The 23,872-nt window shown below is 35.8% G+C and overlaps 1 protein-coding gene and 1 pseudogene across 1 annotated transcript in view; one reads left to right on the forward strand and one right to left on the reverse strand.

Moving 5' to 3' along the window:
* PIP4P2 (phosphatidylinositol-4,5-bisphosphate 4-phosphatase 2) overlaps window positions 1-23,872 on the reverse strand; it is a 68,852-nt gene that overhangs the window by 6,303 nt on the left and 38,677 nt on the right. The window contains exon 5 of the mRNA XM_011221539.3: window positions 11,434-11,486. Within this exon, the coding sequence (XP_011219841.2) occupies window positions 11,434-11,486 (53 nt within the window). The remainder of the gene's footprint in view (window positions 1-11,433; window positions 11,487-23,872) is intronic.
* Window positions 16,710-17,222, forward strand: LOC100477706 (annotated as a pseudogene).

Genomic DNA, 23,872 nt, shown 5'->3' on the forward strand with positions numbered 1-23,872 from the left:
ATATATAATATATATATGGATTATTTCTGTTCTCTTATTTTGGCTTTCTGTGGTTTCTGTATTTTCTATGATTTTCCACCCTCTTCTGGACTTCTTGTGAATTGACTATGATTCTACTTCACTTTCCACCTACTATTTCGAAATTTTTACAATTTACTTTTACTAATTTAGCAGTCACATGTAAAATTTAAACATTTAAAAACTAAAGTCATTTAGTAAATCTACCCTCCCAAAAAAACAGGAATCTTAGAAGTTATTAATTTCAAATATTCTCCACCATCTTATATGTTCTTGTTCTCCAATATTTCAATTCCGTTGTATTTTTATTTCTCCAAATTCATTAGGATTAATATTATCATTACCTTCGTTTTTGCTATTTTATACAATGTTCCTGATGACTGTCTACAATATCTTGGTTTACCTTTTCTACTTGCCTTGTAGAAATTTCTTCTGGGATATTTTTCCATTTTTCCCTACGTTCATCTTTTAGTAGTTTCTTTGGTGAGGGTATCAAGATGGTAAATGTTCAGGATTTGTTGCTGTTGTTGTTGTTTGTGGTTCATTGGTCTGCATTTGAAAATACCTTTATTTTGCCTTCGTTATTCTATTATGGCTTAGATTGTTCTCTAATACAAGTCTGACAGTTAATTTCTCTTAATACTTTTAAGTATTTTTAAATTTATTTTTTGGGTTCCATTGCTGCTACTGAGATGTTTGCTGACAGAACTGTTATCCTTTTTTATAGTAAAACTCTGTCTTGGGGCGCCTGTTTGGCTCCATTGGAGGAGCACACGACTCTTGATCTCGGGGCCTTGAGTTTGAGCTCCACATTGCATGCAGTAATTACTTAAAAAAAAAAAAATCTTTAGGAAAAAATCTGTCTTTTCTCACTCTGCTTTTAGTATCTTCTATTTATCTTCGGTTTTCTGCAATTTCACCATAATGCATTTGCTTATTTTGCATGGATTTCACGGTTCTTTTCAAATCTAAGTGTTCGTATCTTTCATAGATCTGAAAATCCTTAGGGATTAACNCATGTAGGTGGATGTCTGTCCAGCAGGGGGCGCTATTAACCACCTAAAGGTGGTATTCTGCTCCGGACTCTTTACAGAGCTCATGCATATGACACACATTTTAGTGAACCGATAAATAACCTCAAAGCTATGGTTCACAGTGTGCCAATAACTGAGCAAATTCTTGGTTATTAAAGTTTTTTTAACTACACCGACTAGGGATCTTGCAGTTAGTGGCGTGAAATCCGTGATGGTAGTTTCAGCTCTGATTTGGCACAAAGATGCTACTGTCACTGAGGATTCTGGCCTGTGGTTTTTAAAAATCATTTTAAATAACATCTTCTGATACTGAGTTTTTATTCATGAAATCAATGTAATGTAAGGTAATTCTAATATAGTAAAAGTTATCAATATTTTCCTTTCAGGTTTGTGCTTGCTTCTGCCTTGTGTAGGAAATTCTTTCCTACCTGTCATAAAAATATTTTTAAAATCTTCTAAAAGTATTAGAATTTACCTTTTCATATTTATGTCTTGGTATAAAAGAGCCCAGCCCTTATAATTATCAAATTTTATTTTAACTTATTTTGAAGTCATATTATGTAGTGCACACGAATTTGTGGAATTTTTTTCCTTTTTTCTTTTAATTAATTAAATTTATTTAAAGAAATCTTCATGTCCAGCGTAGGCCTTGAACTCACGACCCTGAGGTCACATGCTCTAGCGACTGAGCCAACAGGGCACCCCCAGATTTTATGTTTTTGATGAAGTGACCATAATAATAATACTTTTTACCCTAAAGCATATGAGATACTTAAGGTACCTGCTAAAATGCTATAATGGAGACTTCCAGAATACAGTAGCTTAAAAAGTTTACTTCTCCTGCATATAAGAATTCAAAGGCGGGCGCCTGGGTGGCACAGCAGTTAGCGTCTGCCTTCGGCTCAGGGTGTGATCCCGGCGTTAATGGGATCGAGCCCCACATCAGACTCCTCCGCTATGAGCCTGCTTCTTCCTCTCCCACTCCCCCTGCTTGTGTTCCCTCTCTCACTGGCTGTCTCTATCTCTGTCGAATAAATAAATAAAATCTTTAAAAAAAAAAAGAATTCAAAGGTAAATGTATGGCTTGGGGTAGAATGCTCTATTCTGTGATTAACTGCTATTGCCAGACAACACGGCTAACAAGTCTCCTGCTGCAGAATGGATGAGGGGAGAGAAAATTAAGAAAAGTCCTGCCTTAAACACATGGCTGCAACCTACTTCAAGAGAGGCTAGAAAATGTGGTTACCTGGGTGGCCAGTCAGACTCTGGAAGTTGTTCTGGTGAAAGGAAGAGAAGAGCAATCTGCTCTTTTAACTAATACTAACATTAGTATTTTTATGTCAGTTAGTGTTTGCATGGTGTATCTTTCCTTTGGTTTTGTGATTTGATCTTTTTTCCCTTTTTTACTTTTATCCTATGCTCTCTTATTTCATGAGTTTTTTCTTTGAATTGCACACAGATGGACTTCAGTCTAGTCTGATAATTTCTGGCAAGCCCTGCTGATAGGTTCAGTCCAATTTACATTTATTCTGATGGCTGATATATATATATATATATATATATATAATATATAATATATATATGGATTATTTCTGTTCTCTTATTTTGGCTTTCTGTGGTTTCTGTATTTTCTATGATTTTCCACCCTCTTCTGGACTTCTTGTGAATTGACTATGATTCTACTTCACTTTCCACCTACTATTTCGAAATTTTTACAATTTACTTTTACTAATTTAGCAGTCACGTGTAAAATTTAAACATTTAAAAACTAAAGTCATTTAGTAAATCTACCCTCCCAAAAAGACAGGAATCTTAGAAGTTATTAATTTCAAATATTCTCCACCATCTTATATGTTCTTGTTCTCCAATATTTCAATTCCGTTGTATTTTTATTTCTCCAAATTCATTAGGATTAATATTATCATTACCTTCGTTTTTGCTATTTTATACAATGTTCCTGATGACTGTCTACAATATCTTGGTTTACCTTTTCTACTTGCCTTGTAGAAATTTCTTCTGGGATATTTTTCCATTTTTCCCTACGTTCATCTTTTAGTAGTTTCTTTGGTGAGGGTATCAAGATGGTAAATGTTCAGGATTTGTTGCTGTTGTTGTTGTTTGTGGTTCATTGGTCTGCATTTGAAAATACCTTTATTTTGCCTTCGTTATTCTATTATGGCTTAGATTGTTCTCTAATACAAGTCTGACAGTTAATTTCTCTTAATACTTTTAAGTATTTTTAAATTTATTTTTTGGGTTCCATTGCTGCTACTGAGATGTTTGCTGACAGAACTGTTATCCTTTTTTATAGTAAAACTCTGTCTTGGGGCGCCTGTTTGGCTCCATTGGAGGAGCACACGACTCTTGATCTCGGGGCCTTGAGTTTGAGCTCCACATTGCATGCAGTAATTACTTAAAAAAAAAAAAATCTTTAGGAAAAAATCTGTCTTTTCTCACTCTGCTTTTAGTATCTTCTATTTATCTTCGGTTTTCTGCAATTTCACCATAATGCATTTGCTTATTTTGCATGGATTTCACGGTTCTTTTCAAATCTAAGTGTTCGTATCTTTCATAGATCTGAAAATCCTTAGGGATTAACTCTTCAGAATGCCCCATCTCATTCTTTGTTTTTGTCTTCTAGATCAGATATATTTCAGATGCTCGCATACGTATTTGTCTTAACATTACTCTCACCTGTGTGTCCCTGATGGATTCTGGGGAATTTACTTACCTCTCTCTTCTAATCCACAACTTCAGTTTTCAGCTTCATCTGCTGCTTTACCTGTCCATTGTATTGTAATTTCTGTAAGTTTTATTGTTTCTTTTAAAATCTACCTGTTTGTTGTTTTTGTTAACTAAATGTTTTATTTTGAGACAATTATAGACTCATAAGCAGTTTATGAAATAATACAGAGCAATCTCTTATTTTTTTATGCAATTTCTCCAATAGTAACAAAATCTGGCAAACTACAGTATAGTATTATAACCAGGATATTGGCACTGATACAATCCACTAATTGTCAGGTTTCCTCCTCTACTTATCCTCATTTGTGTATGCGTATATTTAATTCTACACAATCTTATCACATGTGTAGGTCTAAGTATCCATCACCACAGTCAAGATACAGAACAGTTCCAACACTACAAAGATCCTTCTATAACCACATCTAGGTACCTCCCACCTGCCTACCCTCTACACCCACCACCTCGTCACTAATCTGTTCTCCCATTTCTAAAATTTCACCATTTCAACATGTTACATAAATGGAATCCTAATGTAGGCAACCTCATGGGACTGTTGTTTTTTCACTCAGCATACATTCATCCAAGCTGTTGCATATGTCAATAACTCACTCCTTTCATTGCTGAGTAGTAGTTCAAGGTATGGAAGTACCACAGTTTGTTTAACCATTCACCCATGCAAGGACATCTAGATTGTTTCCAATTTGGATCTATTAAGAATAAAGTTGCTATGAAAATTTGTGTACAGGTTCTTGTGTGTGCTTGGTCATTTTTTTAAAATTTAAATTCAATTAGCCAACATAGAGTACATCACTAGTTTCAGATGTAGTGTTCAGTAATTCATCAGTGTGTAACACACAGTTCTCATCACATCATGATCCCTCTTTAATGCCCTTCACCCAGTTGCTCCATCCTCCTACCAAACTCCTCTTCCACAACCCTCAGTTTGTTTCTCAGAGTCAAAAGTCTCTCATAGTTTTATCTGTTTTCTCATTTCTGTTTTTTAAAACATTTCATACATGGCTATGAACACATTCTATATCTAATAATTATATCTTAAGTCCTTGGGAATCTAATCATACTGTTTCTTTCTGATGCTGATTCTGCTTATAGTACCTTGTTTCCTCATGTGGTTGGTAATTCTTGTTGAGAATTTATTTTGGCGGTTCTTAATACAAGAAATCCTTAAGAATGGTTTAGGGGTGGCTTCACCCACAGAGAATTTTCATTTGCTATTCCCAGGCTCCCTAGAATGACATAAACCCTAAACCACTTTAAACTGATTTCAGAGACTGGCTTTTCCTAGACCATATAAATGAGGTAAAATATAAGACTCAAACTCACTGTTCTTATAAAATCTCTACCTCATAATAGTCCTTTTCCGGTGAATTTTTTTTCCACCCACTCTTTTTGTGAACAGCCTTAAGGACTTTTTCTGGGGGTAAGAGGATGGTATTCCAGCTCTCCACCTTCTGCAAGGCTAAGGCCTTCCTCTCATTCTTCATCCGAACATTGAAACCCAAGGGCCTGATCGCCAGTACTGGCAAATACTTTCAGGATATCTGAAATCACAGCCATTATTGTCCTTTCCTCTTTATTTCTGGTCCCTGGGTTTTTTCTTAACTTTCATATGAACTGAACTATGCATTTAAAAGGATGTTTGTTATAGTTAACTAGTCTTTCATAATACTGGGTGTAAAAGTCAAGAGCCTCTAATATACAAAATATGGACAGTAAATCTCCCAAGAGGAAAAGATCGTGCAATACTTCCCAAACATCTAACTATTCACTCTTCAAATTATTAACTTTTCCCTTCACAATACCCCCCCCATGACCACGGGCATTATAAAGGACATCTGGAAAATGAAGATGGTGCCAAGCAATATTATTTATAGCAAAATTTTCAGATGAGGTAGCTAGGAAAGGTTTTATTAGATGCAGCTTAAGGACAGGATAAGAAGTGAATAGATGAGAAAGTAAGTAAGTCATCTTAGCAGATAACAGTGACATTGTTCAGGTATGAAAAACATAAGAATTTTGTTCAAGAAACAAGCAGCAGAATAACCTTTCTTTCAGAGGAGGTTTCTGCAGGTGAGTAGTAGAAGCAAGGGCTGTATGAGCTACTTTGTGAAGTTAAGTTTTCCAGGTATACAAGAGTGAGAAAGGGACTAGCCAGGTCATCCCAGACCTAGTACGATGAGATTTAGGGACCGAACCAAGAAACTGTATTGTGTATTTATGGAAGTAGAATTTGTTGAGGAAGGTACACAGTGAGTTGTGTGTAAAGGTGGAAGAAAACATAATAAAAGATATCACTAGAGAGATTAGACAGCTACCTAAGCCTGGAGGGTTGTATATACCTTGCTAAGAAGTTTGGAGTTTGATTTCAGATTTTAGGCAATAGGCCTGTAATAGTCCATATGGTGTATTTATGTCAATAAGTAGAATATGTCCTTCCTCAGGATACTTCACATGCCACATATATAGACAAACCTAGACTAACAATGAAAATATCACCTCATTGTGCAGTATTCAACCTACACAACTGTACACCATGACCATGAATTTTGGAACTACTAAAAGATTTGGAGCCAGAGAGTTTAAAATCGTATTTGCGTCCAGGGCCATTATTCTAATAAATGGAAAAGAGAACAGCAAGGCTGAAGGCCAAGAAATAAATTAGAAAGCTATTACAATAGTCCTGGAGAGGGATCCTAACTGTATGAACTGAAGTAGGAATAATGAGAATAAGAGAACGGAATTGAAATGTCAAGAGACAGAACTTTGGATATGGGGAATAAACTTTGGATATGGGGAATAAAGATACATTCAGATTTCTGGTTTGGTCAGCTGGGCAGATGGAAAAACATTCGTTAGTATAATATATTCACCACCACATAAGGAAGCTTAGTTTGCAGAGTGTAAGGAAGTTGGATATCTGCGTTTGACATGCCTGTAGACAGCCAGGTTGAAATAACTACAGGGAAAACAGTGGATACAGATTGCCTATTTATATCTGAAGCTCCAAAGACAGATTTGGAGTGATTTAGTTGCATTTTGGTTAAGATTTAACGGCATATAGGACAGAGGAAACTATAAGAAAACCAAGATCTAGTGTGGTCAAGTTGCAATCCTGGAGAATAGCAATATTTAACTACTTGAAAGAAAAAGTGAAGTCAACAGAGGGAATAGTAAAGGAATGTTCTCAGAAGTGGGAAGAAAGCAGGAGAAAGTGGTACCTGGAAACCAAGAAAAGAACAAATTTTAAGGAAAAACCAGGATGATCAACAGAACCAAATACTTAGAGAAAACAAGCAGGATGAGGACTGATCAGATCTACTAGAATTTGCAATTGGGATGTGAATTTTGTCAAAGCAAATTCAGTGACCTAGTGGGGATGAGGGCTAATTGCACTTCACTCCAGATGGCATGGGTGCCATGATCAAATGAAGGGATAAGCACTGAAAGGGAGAGACCTGCTTCCCTCTGAGAAGAGAAAATGAAGTATACAGAGATACACGTAGTGTATTAGGCAGGCAGTGTGAAGACGAAGGAGTTCACAGACAGCCTCAATCGTATCGGGAGACAGAAGGCAACTCATCTGCTGAGGTTGAGTGAGTAGTGTGTGGGGGGGTGGGAGTTTAAGAGGAACAGTAAATATCTGGAGATAATTGCTTGGGAGAACAGGAGAGGGAGTTAATCAGGGACACTTCAAAATGGAGTATCAAGCAAGGGTTTCACTGTGTAAAGCTATACATTTGTGAAGAGATAACCACTACAGAATTTTTTTCAAATATCAGTTATCTTGGTAAAGGAAGGGAGAAGCAGTGGCCATACTGATCCAAGACTGGTGGTTTGAAAAGTGGATGGATATGAATGTCAAGGAATGAAGACTTAGCCGATCTAGCAAACTTAGAGTCTCTTTATATCTAATATGTTCAAATTGAATTTAGCATCTGTCTGCCATAGTTCTTCTAAATGCTATCTTAGTGAATAATTCTATAGCCTCTCAGATATAAAGTCCTCCTTTACCCCAATCTCTCTCATACCCCCACATCCAATCCTATCTATTCCGTTGCCGTACCACCACATCTAACTGTGACTCCTGCACCTCTGCACAGGTAGCTCCTTCCACAAGGAACCATCCTGCCCTCTTTTTCACGTAATCCCCACTCATCTTTGATAACTTACATCATATACCACCCCCCAACCAGAAGCCTCTCAAGTTCCCTTTCCCTCCAATCTGGATTAGGGGCTCTTGAAAGCAGAAAATGCAAAGTGTACCTCTTTCAAAAGACTTAAAACTTCATTATATTGACTATTCTCTTCCCTACACCCACAAGAACAAGTTCCCTGAAGGCAAGGTTACATCTTTCATTTCAAGCACCCAGTACCTAGCACAGGACTATTTATTCAGTCCATGGATATTTATAAAAGCAAGCACTAAACAGCAAAATAAAAGAGAGTGAGAGTCCACTATTATTAAAAATGTCAGGAGATGATCCACAAAGGAGTATGTCAGGGATACAGAGAAATGATAGCCCATAATAACTGTCATAGATTAAACCTCCATCTTTACCAGTCTTAGGTCTATTACAATATAGTCCAAGTCCTCCTGCAGAATGCTAGGACTACAACTCCTGTCCTGCAGAGGCCACAAGCTGCCCAACCAACTGAAAGAGCAACCTCACCTTCAGCTACAGTGGCCCCAGGGAGAAACAGTGATATGACAAAATGCTTTTTGGTCTCTGAAGCCACTGGGGGAAGCTTTCCTGCACATGTTTCGCGATGGTTTCATAATAATGATTTAGTAACCCCTATAACTTAAACATAGTTTTAGGGTTTTATACTTATGTTTAAAGAAATAAAATTCCTGGAGCAGTTGGCTGGTGTTAAGCATCTGACTCTTGGTTTCAGCTCATGATCTCAGGGTCATGGGATCAAGCCCTACTTTGGGCTCCGTGCTCAGTGCAAAGTCTGCTTAGGATTCTCCCTTCCCCTCCCACTGCCCCTCCCCCTGTGCACTCTCTCTCTCACTCTCTCAAATAAATAAATAAATCTATTAAGAAAACTAAAAAAAATAAATAAGATTCCTTAGAATCTTAATAGATGACTCATCATTTTGTTATGAAGAAGAACATTCAAAGGAAAACAAATGCAGATACAAGCCATGAGTGTTCATGTGATAACAGTATCTTTACTCAAATAAGTAACGGATGCCCTGAGTCCTCCCATGTTTAGCATGTGATTCCAATTCCATAAACATTCCTTTAGGAATGATTTTAAGCAGACTTATTCCATGTGTATTTCTATTCAAGTTGTTCCTTAAGTAACTGATATAAATTCTTAACATTAATACACTGTCTTGTAATATTTTAACCAATTATAGACTATCTAGGCATTCAATGCTTCTTTATAATTGGCAAAATGTTGCCACTGTTCCAAAACAATTACCCAAGCAAATCGCGTAAGCAAAAATCCTTAACGTCTCTAACAGTTCCTCATCTGTAAAATGATCATAATTCCTGCATTTCAGGATTGCTGGAAGGATTACAGCTAATAGACCTCTGTATAGAAAGTAACCATCGCTGTGCTTAGCATACAATCGACTAATCACAGAAAGTTTCTTTTTATTTTCCATAGAATTTTTATTTATTTACTTATTTTAATTTTTTTACGATTTTATTTTTTCTATAGAGGAAGAGAGAGCGTGAGCGCTAGCATGTGCATGCACACAGAGGAAGGGGCAGAGGGAGAGGCATGGAATCCCAAGCAGACTCTATGCTGAGCATGGAGCCCCACACGGGATTTGATCTCACAACCCATGAGATCATGACCTGAGCTGAAACTAAAAGTCTGACGCTTAATGGACTGAGCCACGCAGGCGCCCCTTCCATAGATTTTTTAATCCAACTGAATGTTCTTAGTGAAGATATTTGCCATTTAATTTTTTTCACGTTTGTGAAAATATAGATAACACACAGAAGTATTTATCATTCACATATATTCACATACTTGTGTGGGGGAGTGTCTCTCAAGTATATATTTTTCTGTGTATTATTTGGGGTTATCCACTCTGCTTCTCCATATAGACTTCTACTGAATTCAACAAAGTGAAGAATTCAGTTGCTTAATTTCACAAATAAAAAAAGGAAATGTCCGTTCCTCTGAAGCTAGAAATATGCTGCAAAGATGTTATTCTTACAGGGCTAGAATAAGTTGGAATTAGATCTAGTAGAGATAAAATAGAGAGATTTTGTTACATTTACTCTACTCCAAAACTTCTCAATTCTTTTCTTCTAGAAATCATTCTTAGGATTTCCTCAAAACAGATAAGGTGTTTATATCATACTAGGGATCACACCAATTAAACTATGAACTCATATTTTCAGTCTTAAAAGTTGAACTGTCAAAACACTGCAGTTTAATTTCCTTAGCTTAAGTTACAATTCACACATATAAGTGGAGAACAATAATCTCTAAATTAAAATTTTATCAAAATAAATACTGTGCATAGAAAGTTAATATATAGCAGACCTGAGATGGCTATCCTTAGAAAGGTCTGCTTTCAGGATTGACCCTTGGCTGACATCTGTGAACCTAAATTTCTAAAACGTTCCCCACAATTCCCTACCTGATAAGAGTGGCTCACTGTGCCTAAATTGTTTGTGCAAACAATATGATTTATGCTGAATACCTGCTTTCCTTCTGAGAGGTTAGAAATTCGGTATGTGCTATGCAATAGGTGCCTATGTAAGCAGCTCCAATAAAAACCCTGGACACAATCGCTAATGAGCTTCTCCAGTAGGTAATATTTCACCTGTGTTGTAACAATTCCCTGCTGCAGGGGTTAGCCCTTCCTGTGTGACTCTCCAGGAGCGGACTCTTGGAAACTTGCACCTGGTGTCCTCCAGGCTTTGTCCCATGTGCCTTTTTCTTTTGCTGATCTTGCTTTGTATAATAAATCATAGCTATGAGTACAAGTATATACTAATTCTTATTAATCCTCCTAGAAAATCACAGAATCCTGGGGTATTCTGGGGACCCCCAAAAGAGCTGCCATAACATATCTTTAATCAAAATATCTTCTGTTTTTTTTCCCATTTTTATATTGCCTTTTGTTAATTTCCTTAGGTACACATTTAGGAATAGAGAAAAATATACTGAATAGTTAGATAGGTAAATAATTATATAAACTTTGCTATCAGAGAATAATCTCACTAGACAGGAAATGAAAAAAGCTAACAACTATCTAATTATAAACCTCCAAACATTTAGTGTTTCTCCTAGATTACAGCCCATTTTTTAAATATAAGTTTTAGATTATTTGCAATAGATTATAACATCTTGGGACATTTGTAAACCCTCACCAGGTTACTGGTAACTTTAGTAATTTCTTCTTAGAAACTGATTTCCCTTTGGAGAATGATAATCAAGCCCGATCATTTTCATTTCAAAATGGAATACATTAATCAGTTTAAAGATATCCTTTTTTTTAGTTTTGGAAAGCATAAACATACTAAACATGCATTCATCCCACAGTATGTCTTCAAATCAAAATCTACCAAAGTAAGAATTCTGCTATTGAAATTATTCTCCAGTACCTCCCAGGAGCACTTCCAATGGTAGAGAAACTTACATTTTTTTGCAGTGTGGGCATTTTGCCAGAGTGTTGAACCGCAGTTCCATCCACTGTAAATAAAAAGAAAAAAGATTGAAAAGAAAAACAACTGAAAACTATCCAATCTGATAAGATGTTTCTTTTAGTTCAAATGTTACCAGGGATCACAGCAGAAGCAACCCCCTTCTCATGGTTATAGGACCTTTTCCCCTCAACACTTCTTCCCCTCCCTTAAAATAAAGTTTGGGATTCTCCTCTGCAACAGTTCCCACGACTTGTTCAAGGTTCTGACGCAATCTAGGCTGGCTTTATAATGAAATCTGAACGAAACGCTGTAATTGGGGTCATTTTTTTCAGTTTTAGGTCTCAGTTCATTCCCAAGGAATAAAAACCTATTTCATGGACCTTCAAAGATGTTTTGCCTTTAAATCTTAAGGACTAAGGGGGCCTGGGTTGTTTGGTCAGTTAAGCACCTGCCTTCGGCTCAGGTCATGATCCCAGGGACCTGGGATGGAGCCCGAGCTGGGGACCCTGCTCAGTAGGGCGTCAGCTTCTCCCTCTCCCTCTGTCCCTACCCTCTACCTCTGCTTGTGCTCTGTCTTTTGCACTATCGTAAATAAATAAATAAAATCTTTGTAAAAAAATCTTGAGGATGAGCCTTTTAAATATATGGATATTTCAATTCATTACTAAAATGAAACTATTTATAATCTAATTACATGGAAACCCACAAAGTAAATAAACTAAACAAATGAGATACAGAGAGAATTCAAGTCAGCCAGCTCTCTCTCTGTTCTGTCCTTGCTTATTCTGTGTAACAAAAAAATATTCCTTCTACCGTGCAAATTTTCTTCCGTGTGAATGTAGGTAATAGAATGAGCTATTTTCCTTGTTATTGAGATATTTGAAAGGGTTTACTGGTAGTGGGTTAAAGTCTTTGAAAGAATGTGCAATATAAACTTTAAGTAAATCTTAACCACAAAATGTATATTTAAAAGTGCCTTTTTCGTCTTCCATTTTGCTTGCTTTTCTATATTCCTTCTTGCAAAGGGTCTATTTCCTTTACGGCTTTAGGATAATTCCTTTAAGTGCTTCAGTTTTATCAACAAAACAACTTTTCTTTTATTAAAATTAATTTTTGTTTAGGATTCTAAATCATGCCTGTCTCTTTCCATAACTTTCCAATTCTAGGCATAGTAGGGCTTCAATAAATTATACGTATCCAAATGTTTTCCACACAATAGAAGATAACTTTCAGAAAGTATTTGATGCATAACAGGTTTTTTTTTATTTTTAAAAATTATTAACTTAAAAAAATAATAAATCTGGGTTTTCCCAGACTTCTCTGTCTTCATTTTTATTTGAAAACTCAAAGTTAGTGAAGCTGGAAATGATCTCTCAGTCACACAGTAAGCACATAGTCTCAAGATAAATGAAACTTTACTTGAATGTTCATTCTCTTTTCAAAATGATTATTTTTCAACATCTGAGAATGCCAGACCAGCGCTACATTTGTTGTTCAAGCACCAGTAAATCTTTCTTTCATACTTACTTTGAAACAAGTTAACTTATGGCAAAACTTAATAGTAAAAATGCCAGAATTATCGTGATAAACAAAGATTTCTAGAGTTTTACAGAATATTAAGTGAAGAATCCAGAAATCTTACCGCATGCTTTTTTTTTTTTTAGAGAGAGAGAACATGGGGGAGGGAAAGAGGGAAAGAGAATCTTAAGTAGGCTTCATGCCCAGCAGTACAACCCTGAGATCACGACCAAAGCCAAAATCAAGAGTCAGATGCTTAACCGCCGGAGTCACCCAGGCACCCCTTTTTTACATTATTGTAATTAGTTTTAGGACAGCTGCTGAACTTGTAGTCATTTCAAATTTTATTTACAAATAACAAACTTAAGTTCTTCATAGTTAAAGAACCAAAGTAGTTAAGGAGGCAGTTATGAAACCCTTGAGAAAGTGGAACTCAAAATCCAAGCTTGAAGGCTAATATGTTAGCATAGGAATTTTTGAATTTTAATGACCAACCTAAGGAGATGATTTAGTCCAATACTATAATTTAATAGTGCTCTTCATTTCAGCATAGATTATGCATGGTAAATTCAGTTATAACTGACAAACAGCTAAGACTTCATTATGTAATTAGTAAATTACAGAGCCAGCAACCTAACACACTGGGTTTTGTTATCTCCAAGTACTCACTTAAATGCAGCAAACTAAGAAAAGCATCTATATTAGAAATAATTTTGTCATACTCCATTCAAGTGAATGCAAACACCTGTGCTTGTGAAAGGAAGTTGACTACTGTTCTTTTGCCTAAAACGCAGCCTCTACTCTTAGAATTTTATTGCCAGAACTTCAATGGGGCAAAAAAACAAAATTATCTATTTTCTATTGGAAATATTAAAGACAACTTCTCTAAAACTCAATCATGTTTAGTAGAGGTCATCCAATATTTGACTTATTTCTAACCATTCTATGTAACAGATAAACTTAGTTTCCCCAGGATATATTTTTTTTAATCAATCTTAGAAGGCCATGAGAAAGTTATCCTGCTAAAAATGAATCCTTTGATAGTACCTTACTGGATTTTAATTTTTAATGGACACAATAGGTGACTGTTGTCATTACTTTGAATTATGCACCTTAAAACTATTGTTACTTTCTGTTATGACACCAAACTATATGTCCTGTGTCCAAATAAGGAAAATCTGACCCTGACTGAAGGTATTGTGCAGGCTCACTTCAGAGCAAAGTTTGAACCATCGTCTATGATTCAGGTACATACTGTAGATTGTTTCTATGGGGGCATGCCAACCCCAGAGTCAGCTATTGGTTAACAAAGCATCTGGACCTGCCTTTTATCAGCAAGAGAGAACACCTGCCCCATAGAAATGCAAAATTAAACTCCATAGTTCAGTGTCTTAAACTTCTTTATATTTCATGCAGGGCTAGCTAAAGGCTATGTATTCCCTTTACTCTTCTGAAAAATTATTTTCTAAGCAATAGCCCTCAAAATATTATTCTGACTAGATGATGTCCTCAAAATGGTTTAGAGGTTAAGAAACATAGGGGTGCCTAAGTGGCTCAGTCAGTTAAGCATCTGACTCTTGGTTTTGGCTCAGGTCCTGGTCTTACAGTCATGAGATTGAGCCCCACCGCATCAGGCTCTGTGCTCAGTAGGGAGTCTGCTTGGAGATTCTCTCCCTCTGCTCCTCCTGCCTCTTAAAATAAATAAATAAATCTTTTTTTAAAAAATGTTTGTAAATACTACATTAAAACTCTTCCTGGGTAGTAATGATGCATGCTAAAAGTGCTTAAGAATACACCTGTAAAAAAATTGTGTTTAGTCTTTTGTTTATCCTAGCAATTCCCAATGACCATGGAACTCTTTATTCACATAACACCTATCATTATCCTATAAAGTGAGTGTTCTATTGCATATACTTTGGAAAACACAAATGTAACTTTTCTAAACATTACCCATGGTTCCAGCCAGGCTGTGAAATGAAGAATGTGAATAATGTGAATTTAGAGTAAATTTAGCTTTAGCACCATAACATGGATATATTAAAAGATGTTATTATAAACAGAAGGTTGTTGAGGACACAGTTCATTATATGGTTCTTTTATCTTAGTCAACGGAAATAATTCTCTTTCAGGTCACAGTATTCCAAAAAACCCTCTCCTCTGTGATCTTTTTAAAAACCATCATGAATCTCTTGTAAGAGATCATGTTTTCCTTTTCTCATTGACTCTAGAAGTCTCACATATAAAATTCAGACTAATTTTAGCAACTGCACAGGATTAAATATTACACATATTTATATTCTTATGTACGACTTATGTTTTTCTGCCCTTTTTTTCACTATTCCTGATTTTTTCATATTTCCTTTTCAATGTCATTGAACTTTGGAACTTGTCTCAATTGTTTCTAGGCCTTGTAAGGCAAGGCTGAAACAAGGTTGAGAAAAAGTAAATGAATCTAATAGTCAAAAGCTTGAAGGACAAATAACATTCTACAAAGGATTTAAGACTATTTGTGATCGGCATAATAATAAGGATAAGGCAAAGCTCTTGAGTCAGAATTGAGAGATTTGCGGTCTATTTATTCTTTATGACACTGCATATCTCTCACTATTCTGAAACTCTCCAAAGTAATAGCCACCCCATAGGTATGTACTGTGCTCCCTTAATCACTAAAAACTTTGTTTTCTAGAAATTTTTAAGTCATCTTTAAATACCATATATTAATCCAAAACAGCCTTTCCTGCTAAAGAATCAAGTTTTTAATCATATTTACTGTGCTAATATGCTAATATGATTCACTTGCCTGCACTAACTATTGAGTAAATAAGAGTTAGTTTTAGAAGTTAATCTCTGGATTGCACATTACTTTAGTAATTTTCTCCTAGGGTGAAAAGATCTAAATGCATAAATTACTTTTTAAAGTAATAAAAACCATGTCACATATCTATCTTTTAACCTCTCAATTTGGATCATTCTCTAGAATTCACTGCCAGATGATTTCAAAAAATTAAATATGAACTTTTTAATGTCTTTGATTTTCCTTTTTTCCTCATTCCCTTTTCTACTCTATTGTCAGTATGTCACTTCTCTCTGAAAATCCTTATGCTATTCCCAAGCATCATCTTCACTTTTCTGGATAATAAAAGCCAAACATTAGTCTTGTTCCTCTTCAAGCTTGCCCTGATGCAATCCATTCTATACACAGCACCCAAATATACAGAATTAACTATAAAACTTTACTCAGCTTTCCATTAGTCTTAGGATAATGTCACTTACTCTAGGCTAGGTACTTCGATGTGTGCACTAAGAACACTCTGTTATTTCCTACTATAGTCTAAACAGATTCCATGTAATTCTTGTTTGAATTGTCTTTCTTCTCCAATTAGACTAGAAAACTCCATAAGGGCAGGAAATGTGCCTTCCTGTTTCCCCAGCATGTAGCCCAGTGCCTGATATGCACTCAGTATATGTTTTTGAACATATGAAATCAACTCACTTATATTGTGGCTATAAGATTCCCCATGGCAAGGATTTAGAATACAAAATGTAACTGAGCAAAATGCAAATGTAATTATGGAGGGAAGCTCTCTGAAGTCAGTTGAAAAGAAATCTGTTTTGAAGATTTTAAAATGGTATTTCAAAATATAATTTGTTCACATATAAGAAAAACATAAATATATTTAATATATATTCAACGTAGTCAAATCACTTGATATCTATCAAAACCTACGGAGTCTGTCATCCTGTAGTAAAACAGTATAACCTCACTCCGTGGGGCTGCCGCTGGGAGGCCCCTGCAGGATGTTGGCCCCACCTGAGGAGCGCAGTGGGGTGGTTCCATGCGGGACGCCATGCGGTCAATGGTACCAGACCGTGGAGGAGGTATTCACTGAAGGTCAGCTGCCACCAGGCACTCATGCCCAGGACATCCAGTGCGGCCTGCAGAGTCAGCACGTCGCACTGGCCTGGGTGGTTGCGAGATCATTAAGGGCTGACTTTTTGATTCTACAACAATGATGAGGGAACATGGACTTTGGAGGACCAAAAAATGGTCCATACTGTTCTTAAAAGACACAAAGGGACGCAGCAAATTGTTGTACTTCTAGAATCTGAATATGTAACTGATCCTTGGTTGTAAGACCAAACGCAGAGAAAACTTACATTAGAGAGATTCCAGAAAGAAAATCCTGGTTTTGACTTCAGTGGAACAGAAATCTCAGGAAACTATACTAAAGACGGAACAGATGTCGCAAATCTTGAGAAATAACCACTACTCTTTTTTGCTGCATTCTGTGGATCCCAGCAGATGTTGCCAACTTAATCAAAGGAATAGATTATATGATGGAAGGAAAACGTGGATACCTGCAGTTAACAAATTGCTGAGTATCTTTAACTATGGTTCTAAAAATTGCATTCAAATATGACTTACATAGGAAACATCTTAAATACTGCGGAAACTATTCTACTGGTAGAGAGTAACTTTTTTTTGGATTTGTGTTTTTGCTCAGCCTGAAGTTTCATATGTTGCATTTTACTAATTTTGTATTTAAGTTTCATATGTTGCATTTTACTAATTTTGTATTTAACCTGTATTTTTAATACAAAAAACATTAGGGTAAAGATCATGTGAAATGACTGGGCACCTTCAGGGACAATTAAATTTTTCTTTCAATAAGTGTACTGCAGGAGTAGTGCTCAATAAACTTTTCTAAATAGGAAAAAAACCAGTATATAGTAATTTTCAAAAAGAAGTTTGTTAACTATTTCCACCAGGTATATCTAATTTATGTACTTTGTTACTGATTTAATCAATAAAACAAAAATGGAAGGAAGATTTATTTTCTCCTACTGGTCGGAAAAATCCTAGCAATTCTGATTAAGGTCATTTCCATTTCCTTTCCCAAACTTGACTAAAATGATAGTAAATGAATTTAAAAATGTATAATACCATAAGGATAAAGAGGAGAAATGGGCTCCAATTTTTGGACAATGGGAAGTTAACAGGGACTTGGCAGCTGGCTTAGTGAAAGCGATGCTGCAAGTTGAAGGCTGTCTGCAGAGAGCTACGTCAACACAAAGCTGGTTCACACTGCAGAAAGGCAGAGCGATGCAGCTCTCGGGGCTACTACGTGCTCTCCCAGGTGGGGCTGGGAGTAGTGTCACAAACAGCACTATCGGCTGTATGCTCTTCCCTGCACACCGCAAAAGCAGAAAGCCCTCTCTCCCCAGTACATGCAAGAGAAGACGGATTTATTCTGAGAGAAACTGGACTACAGAGCTTGTGGACTTAGAACATCAAGCATAGCAGAAGACAAGAATAAAACATTCTAAAAAGAAAGGAATTAAGTTCAAGTCTACGATTTGAACAGTGGGTGAGACCGTCTCCTCATTACCTTCCTTAACTCCTAAATGCTGTCTCCCTGGTATATCACCCACAAGAAATGGGAGGATTGTTCCTCCGAGAAACTTGCCCTCAAAGAAGACTTCTTGATACTAAGAGCTGACAGCTCCTCAAAAAATGAGAAAAGGGGAAAGAAAAAGAACTGGAAGAGTCAGAAGGAAGAGAGTGAGAAGGAAGGAAGGAAGGAAGGAAGGAAGGAAAGGAGAAGCTTCACTCCTGCTACGTGAATAGAGCTTCCAATCAGGGCTAAGCCGCCAACATAAATGACTTCTGCAGTACAATCTCTACCACAAAAGAAAAGAAAAAGAAAAACTGGGGAGAAAACAAACAAGGCATAAAGAAGAACAATACCTCAGAAAAACAACAACAACAACAATAGTTTCAGAAAGATGCCGTAGGGGGCGCCTGGGTGGCACAGCGGCTAAGCGTCTGCCTTCGGCTCAGGGCGTGATCCCAGCGTTATGGGATCGAGCCCCACATCAGGCTCTTCCGCTATGAGCCTGCTTCTTCCTCTCCCACTCCCCCTGCCTGTGTTCCCTCTCTCCCTGGCTGTCTCTATCTCTGTCGAATAAATAAATAAAATCTTTAAAAAAAAAAAAAAAGAAAGATGCCGTAGAGAAGAGAATGCTATTTAGAAAAAGGTAAAAAAAAATAACCAGAGAACACAGGAAAACTCTTCAAAATTAAAAATTAAGTTAAATAATCTGAAATTAAAATTTTGAATTAAGTTTAGAAGACATAGTTGAATAAGTTTCTCAGTAAGTAAAAGAAAAAGGCAAAACTAAAAAGAAAATGTAAAGAAAAGAAAAAGAAAGAAAGGAAGAAAGAAAGAAAGAAAGAAAGAAAGAAAGAAAGAAAGAAAGAAAGTCAGTCAAAATTCAGGTGATCTAAAGAATGGATTCTAGAAAGAAGGACCAAAGAAAGTAGTGTGGACTATAAGAGGGCCCACTGAGTACCCAGACAATGAGTTCAAACATAGTCTCCCTAAGACACATTCTTTTTAAGAATTAAATCTGAGTATAGTTGCCATACAACATCACATTAGTTTCAAGTGAACAACGTAGTGATTCAACTCTAAATTATGCTATGCTCAGCACAAGTGTAGCTACCATCTGTTACACAACACTGTTACAATATCATTGACCCTATTCCCTATGCTTTGCCTTTTATTCTATGACTTAATTCTGTAACTGGAAGCCTGTGTCTCCCACTCCTCTTCACCACTCACCCCACTACACCCCTCCCCTCTGGCAACTATAAGTTTGCTCTCTGTATTTATGGTCTGTTTCTGCTTTTTATTTGTTTGTTCATTTCTTTTGTTTTTAGATTCCACATATAAGTGAAATCACATGTTTGTCCTTCTCTGACTTATTTCACTAAGCATAACACCCTTGAGGTCCACCCATGTTGCCACAAATGGCAAGGTCTCATCCTTTTTATGGCTCTGTAATATTCCTCTATGAGTGTGTGTGTGTGTGTGTGTGTGTGTGTGTGTGACATCTCCTTTATCCATTCTAAGCCACATTCTAATGCAATTTCAGAGCAGTGGGGAAAATGAAAGAAGAAAGAGGAAAATAAAGAGGAAGAAAAAGGACATGGAATCAGAGCAGCAGTTGAACTTAACAACAGAGGAGAAAAGAAAAGCCTTTTAAATTTTTGAGAGGAAACAATTAGCAACCTATAATTCTATATCTGGACAAATTATAAAGCAATGAGATTAGATTTAAAACTATATAAGAGGGACACCTGGGTGGCTCAGTCAGTTAGGAGTCTACTTTTGGCTCAGGTCATGATCCCAGGGTCCTAGGATCAAGTTCCACATCGGGCTCCTTGCTTAGCAGAGAGCCTGCTTCTCCCTCTGCCTGCAGCTTCCCCTGCTTGTGCTCCCTCTCTCTGACAAATAAATAAAATCTTAAAAAAAAAAAAACTATTTAAGACGGGCACCTGGGTGGCTCAGTCAGTTGAGTGTCTGCCTTCAGCTCAGGTCATGATCTCAGGGTCCTGGGATCAAGTCCCACATGGGGTTCCCTGCTTGGCGGGGAGCCTACTTCTCCCTCTCATCCTGCTTGTGCTCTCTCGCTCTTTTGCTCAAATAAATAAATAAAATCTTTAAAAATAAAAATAAAAATTATTTGAGAAGTAAAAGGTGTCAAATTTATTTCCTTGCATCTTTTCTCAGAAAGCTAAGAAATGATGTGCTACAGCAAAATGAAGGAATAAACCAAGAATTGTGAGGATGACACAGGATCCAATACAGGAAAAGGAAAAAGGAATTCTGAGGATAATGATGAAGGGAAATCCCATGATGGCAGCTATGTAGCAGGAAACCTCAATAATAGATTCCCTGATGTATCTGACTATATTGATAGTAATTTTATAGTTTTTTTAAAAGAGTATGGGAAGAACTAATGATTTGTACATGGAAAATTAAATTCAAAAGGAGAAGGGATAAGTATTCTTTTTTAAGTAATCTCTACTTTCAATGTGGGGCTCGAACTCATGACCCTGAGATCAGGATTCGGATGCTCTACTGACTGGTCAGGCCACCAGCCAAGCACCCCAAAAGGAGGACAGACAATTATTAACCAATTCAAAAAATTTTGAAAGAGCATACAGTACCAAAATATAGTATACTAATTAGCTCAGCTGTGAACATAATTTACCTAATCATAAAAAAAAGGTAAACACTATGTATTAATTGAATAAAATATTAAAGTTCTACTGGGGGCATGGAGTCAAGAGAAAGACAATGAGTGGGGGAAAGGGTGTTATGAGTGCTAAATCCACAACCTGCGTTATACAGGGTAATAGGTAATATCTAAAATTGCCTAATCAAAAAAAAAAAAAAAAAAAAGGGTTTTCAACATTCAGCTTCACTTATGTGCTGTAAAGTTCTCAGGGTTTTTGATAAATACATGACAATAATGTCATGTATCTAACATACAGTGTTATTTTAAATTACAATTGCCTAATATAAATTATTTTTAGATCTTTTCACATGCTTATTTGTCATTTTGAATTTACTTGATCTTGAACTCATAGGACTTCCTGTAGAATATTTGATAGAAATGGTTTTGAGCATCATTGTCTTTTTTTCAAATTTTATGAAGGAAAGTTTTCAATATTCCATCATTAACAATAGTATTTACTGAAGTGTATATATACATTTCGTTATAGATTTCACATGGCAGTTAAGGAAAATTGATTTTATTCCTAATTTGGTTACAGTGTTATAATTTAGCTAACAATTCTGTTGCTAAAAATATGGTATAATCATAGTTTTTAGGCAGATTGACCTGTAATTTTTTCTTTTTGAAGATGTTCTTACCTATTTTTGGTATTGGGCTTATGCTGGTATGATAAAATGAAGTTGAAAAAAAATTTTTAATGTTATCTAGAAGAATTTGTGTGTAGTTCATTTTCTTCCTTAAAATGTTGGAGGAATTCATTGACCTGGTTATCAGTCTTGTAAGATTTTTAATGAAAATAGAAAACAATAACAAATAAAAGAAACAAGTACAATAGGAAGATTTAGGATTATTTATGTTTTCTATCTTCTCTTGTGTCAGTTTTGGGAAGTTTCAGGATTTGTCTTTTCAATGTAAATTTTCAGATCTATTGGAAAAATATCATTTATAGTATCCTCTTTTTATCATGTTTGTGTCTGTCAGATTTGTGGTGAAATCCCTTTTTATGTTCCTGATATTTGTAATTTGTACCATCATTCTTTTCTTGATCAGCTTTCAAAAATGTTTATCAGTTTTGTTCTTCATTTCAAAGAATCAGCTTATGTCGGTTTATTTTCTCTCCTGCGTATTTCCTAGTTTATTAATTTCTGTTTTGATCTCCATCTTTTTTCCTTCTGGAGAAATTTTAATTATCCTTTTTCTTCATACTTCTCGAGATGAACATTTAGATCTTTGAATTTCCACTTTTCTTCTTTTCTAACGTGCATTTAAAGGTATAGGTTTAGCTGTAAGTGTACTTGAGTGGTATTTTTGACAGACATATTTTCATTACATTCACCTAAAAATGTTTTTTGATTTCCTTTTGGATTATTATATTGATTCATACATTGTGTATAAGCATATGTCTTAATTTCCAAATATATAAGAATATTTTTATATGTTATTGCTTTCTAGTTTATTTTCCATGTAGGCAGAAATTAAATTCTAAATTGTGTTAATATTTGAAATTTGCTGAGACTAGTCCATTGCCCATCATTTGGTTAATTTTGATGAATGTTGGATAGGTACTTGAAAAGATTGTGTTTCCTGAAATTACGGGTTTCAGTATTCTATACATATCAATTTGGTTAGTTTATGAGTTTATCATAATCAGTTAATTAAGTTTGTCTGAAACTGGGTTTCACTATAAAACCTGATTTACTATTTTCTTTTCTCTTATTCCTAGGAATATGTAACAATATATTTATATGTTTGGAAGTCCCTAGAGAACATCTGGGATATTTATCAGCATTCCTTTTTCTTGGTCACCAAGAAATATAAGTTATATACTCCCCAAATGATGCTCTATTTAGCTGTTCAGCTCCTCAATCTCCTGGCTGCAGTCTTTTGGCTTTCTTCACAGATGAATAAGCAGATGTCTTTGGTGATCAATGGGGAGGCTACCAGGCTCTTTCCTGTGCAGTTCCTAATCTGTGGCATCTTTGCTTCTTAAGTATTGATTATCTCAGTAACCATAAAGTCTGTGTTATTCTCTCTAGCCTCAAGAGAGTGCCAAATTTATGATTAGTTTCTCTATTCCTTAGCATTATCTTTGTGTTAAACTTCTCAGCCTGGAATACACAAAATGTATTAATGCCTTGCAGGAAAAAGTGGCATAGAAGATCTGACTCACCCCAATGCATTTCTCTTCTTTTTATGGTCCTCATTTTGGCTCCCTCAGTGACTCTTTGTGCATTCAAATTATTTTTGTATTTTATTCATCTATTCTCTATGTTCTCAGCAGGAGTTTTGGACTGCTGCAAGCTAGGTCTTCATTACCAGAAGTAGAACTATTTTTGTTTGTTTGTTTCTGGCTTCTTGAATTGAAACTATAACTCATTTAATTCCCATATTGTTGATTTTCACAAATAAATATATATCAGGCTATATACTTCTAAATATCACATTGACTTAATCTCCGAGGTTTTGATTTAATGCTTTCATAGTTCATTACAAAATATTTTGCAATTTTCATCGTGATATTTTTCTTAACCCCCGAATAATTATGAACATTAAAAAAATAACTTTTAGGCACATGCTTTTGTTTGTTTTCAAAGAAATTTTCATTAGTGATTTTGAAGTCATTTATATTGTTGTAAGAGAATGTACTATCAAAGTCTGGTCCAGGGACTGGGTCATTAGCTTATATTTGTTTAAAATGTAAATTCTTAAGCTGCAGCCAAATGTACTGAATCAGAATCTCTAGGGATTGAGGCCAGCTGTCTTCTGTTTTAACAAGCTTAGTAGGTGATTCTTATTTACAATAAAGGTTGAAAAGCACTGGTATAT

The sequence above is a fragment of the Ailuropoda melanoleuca genome, chromosome 9, assembly GCF_002007445.2.
Source record: "Ailuropoda melanoleuca isolate Jingjing chromosome 9, ASM200744v2, whole genome shotgun sequence".
NCBI lineage: Eukaryota > Metazoa > Chordata > Mammalia > Carnivora > Ursidae > Ailuropoda > Ailuropoda melanoleuca.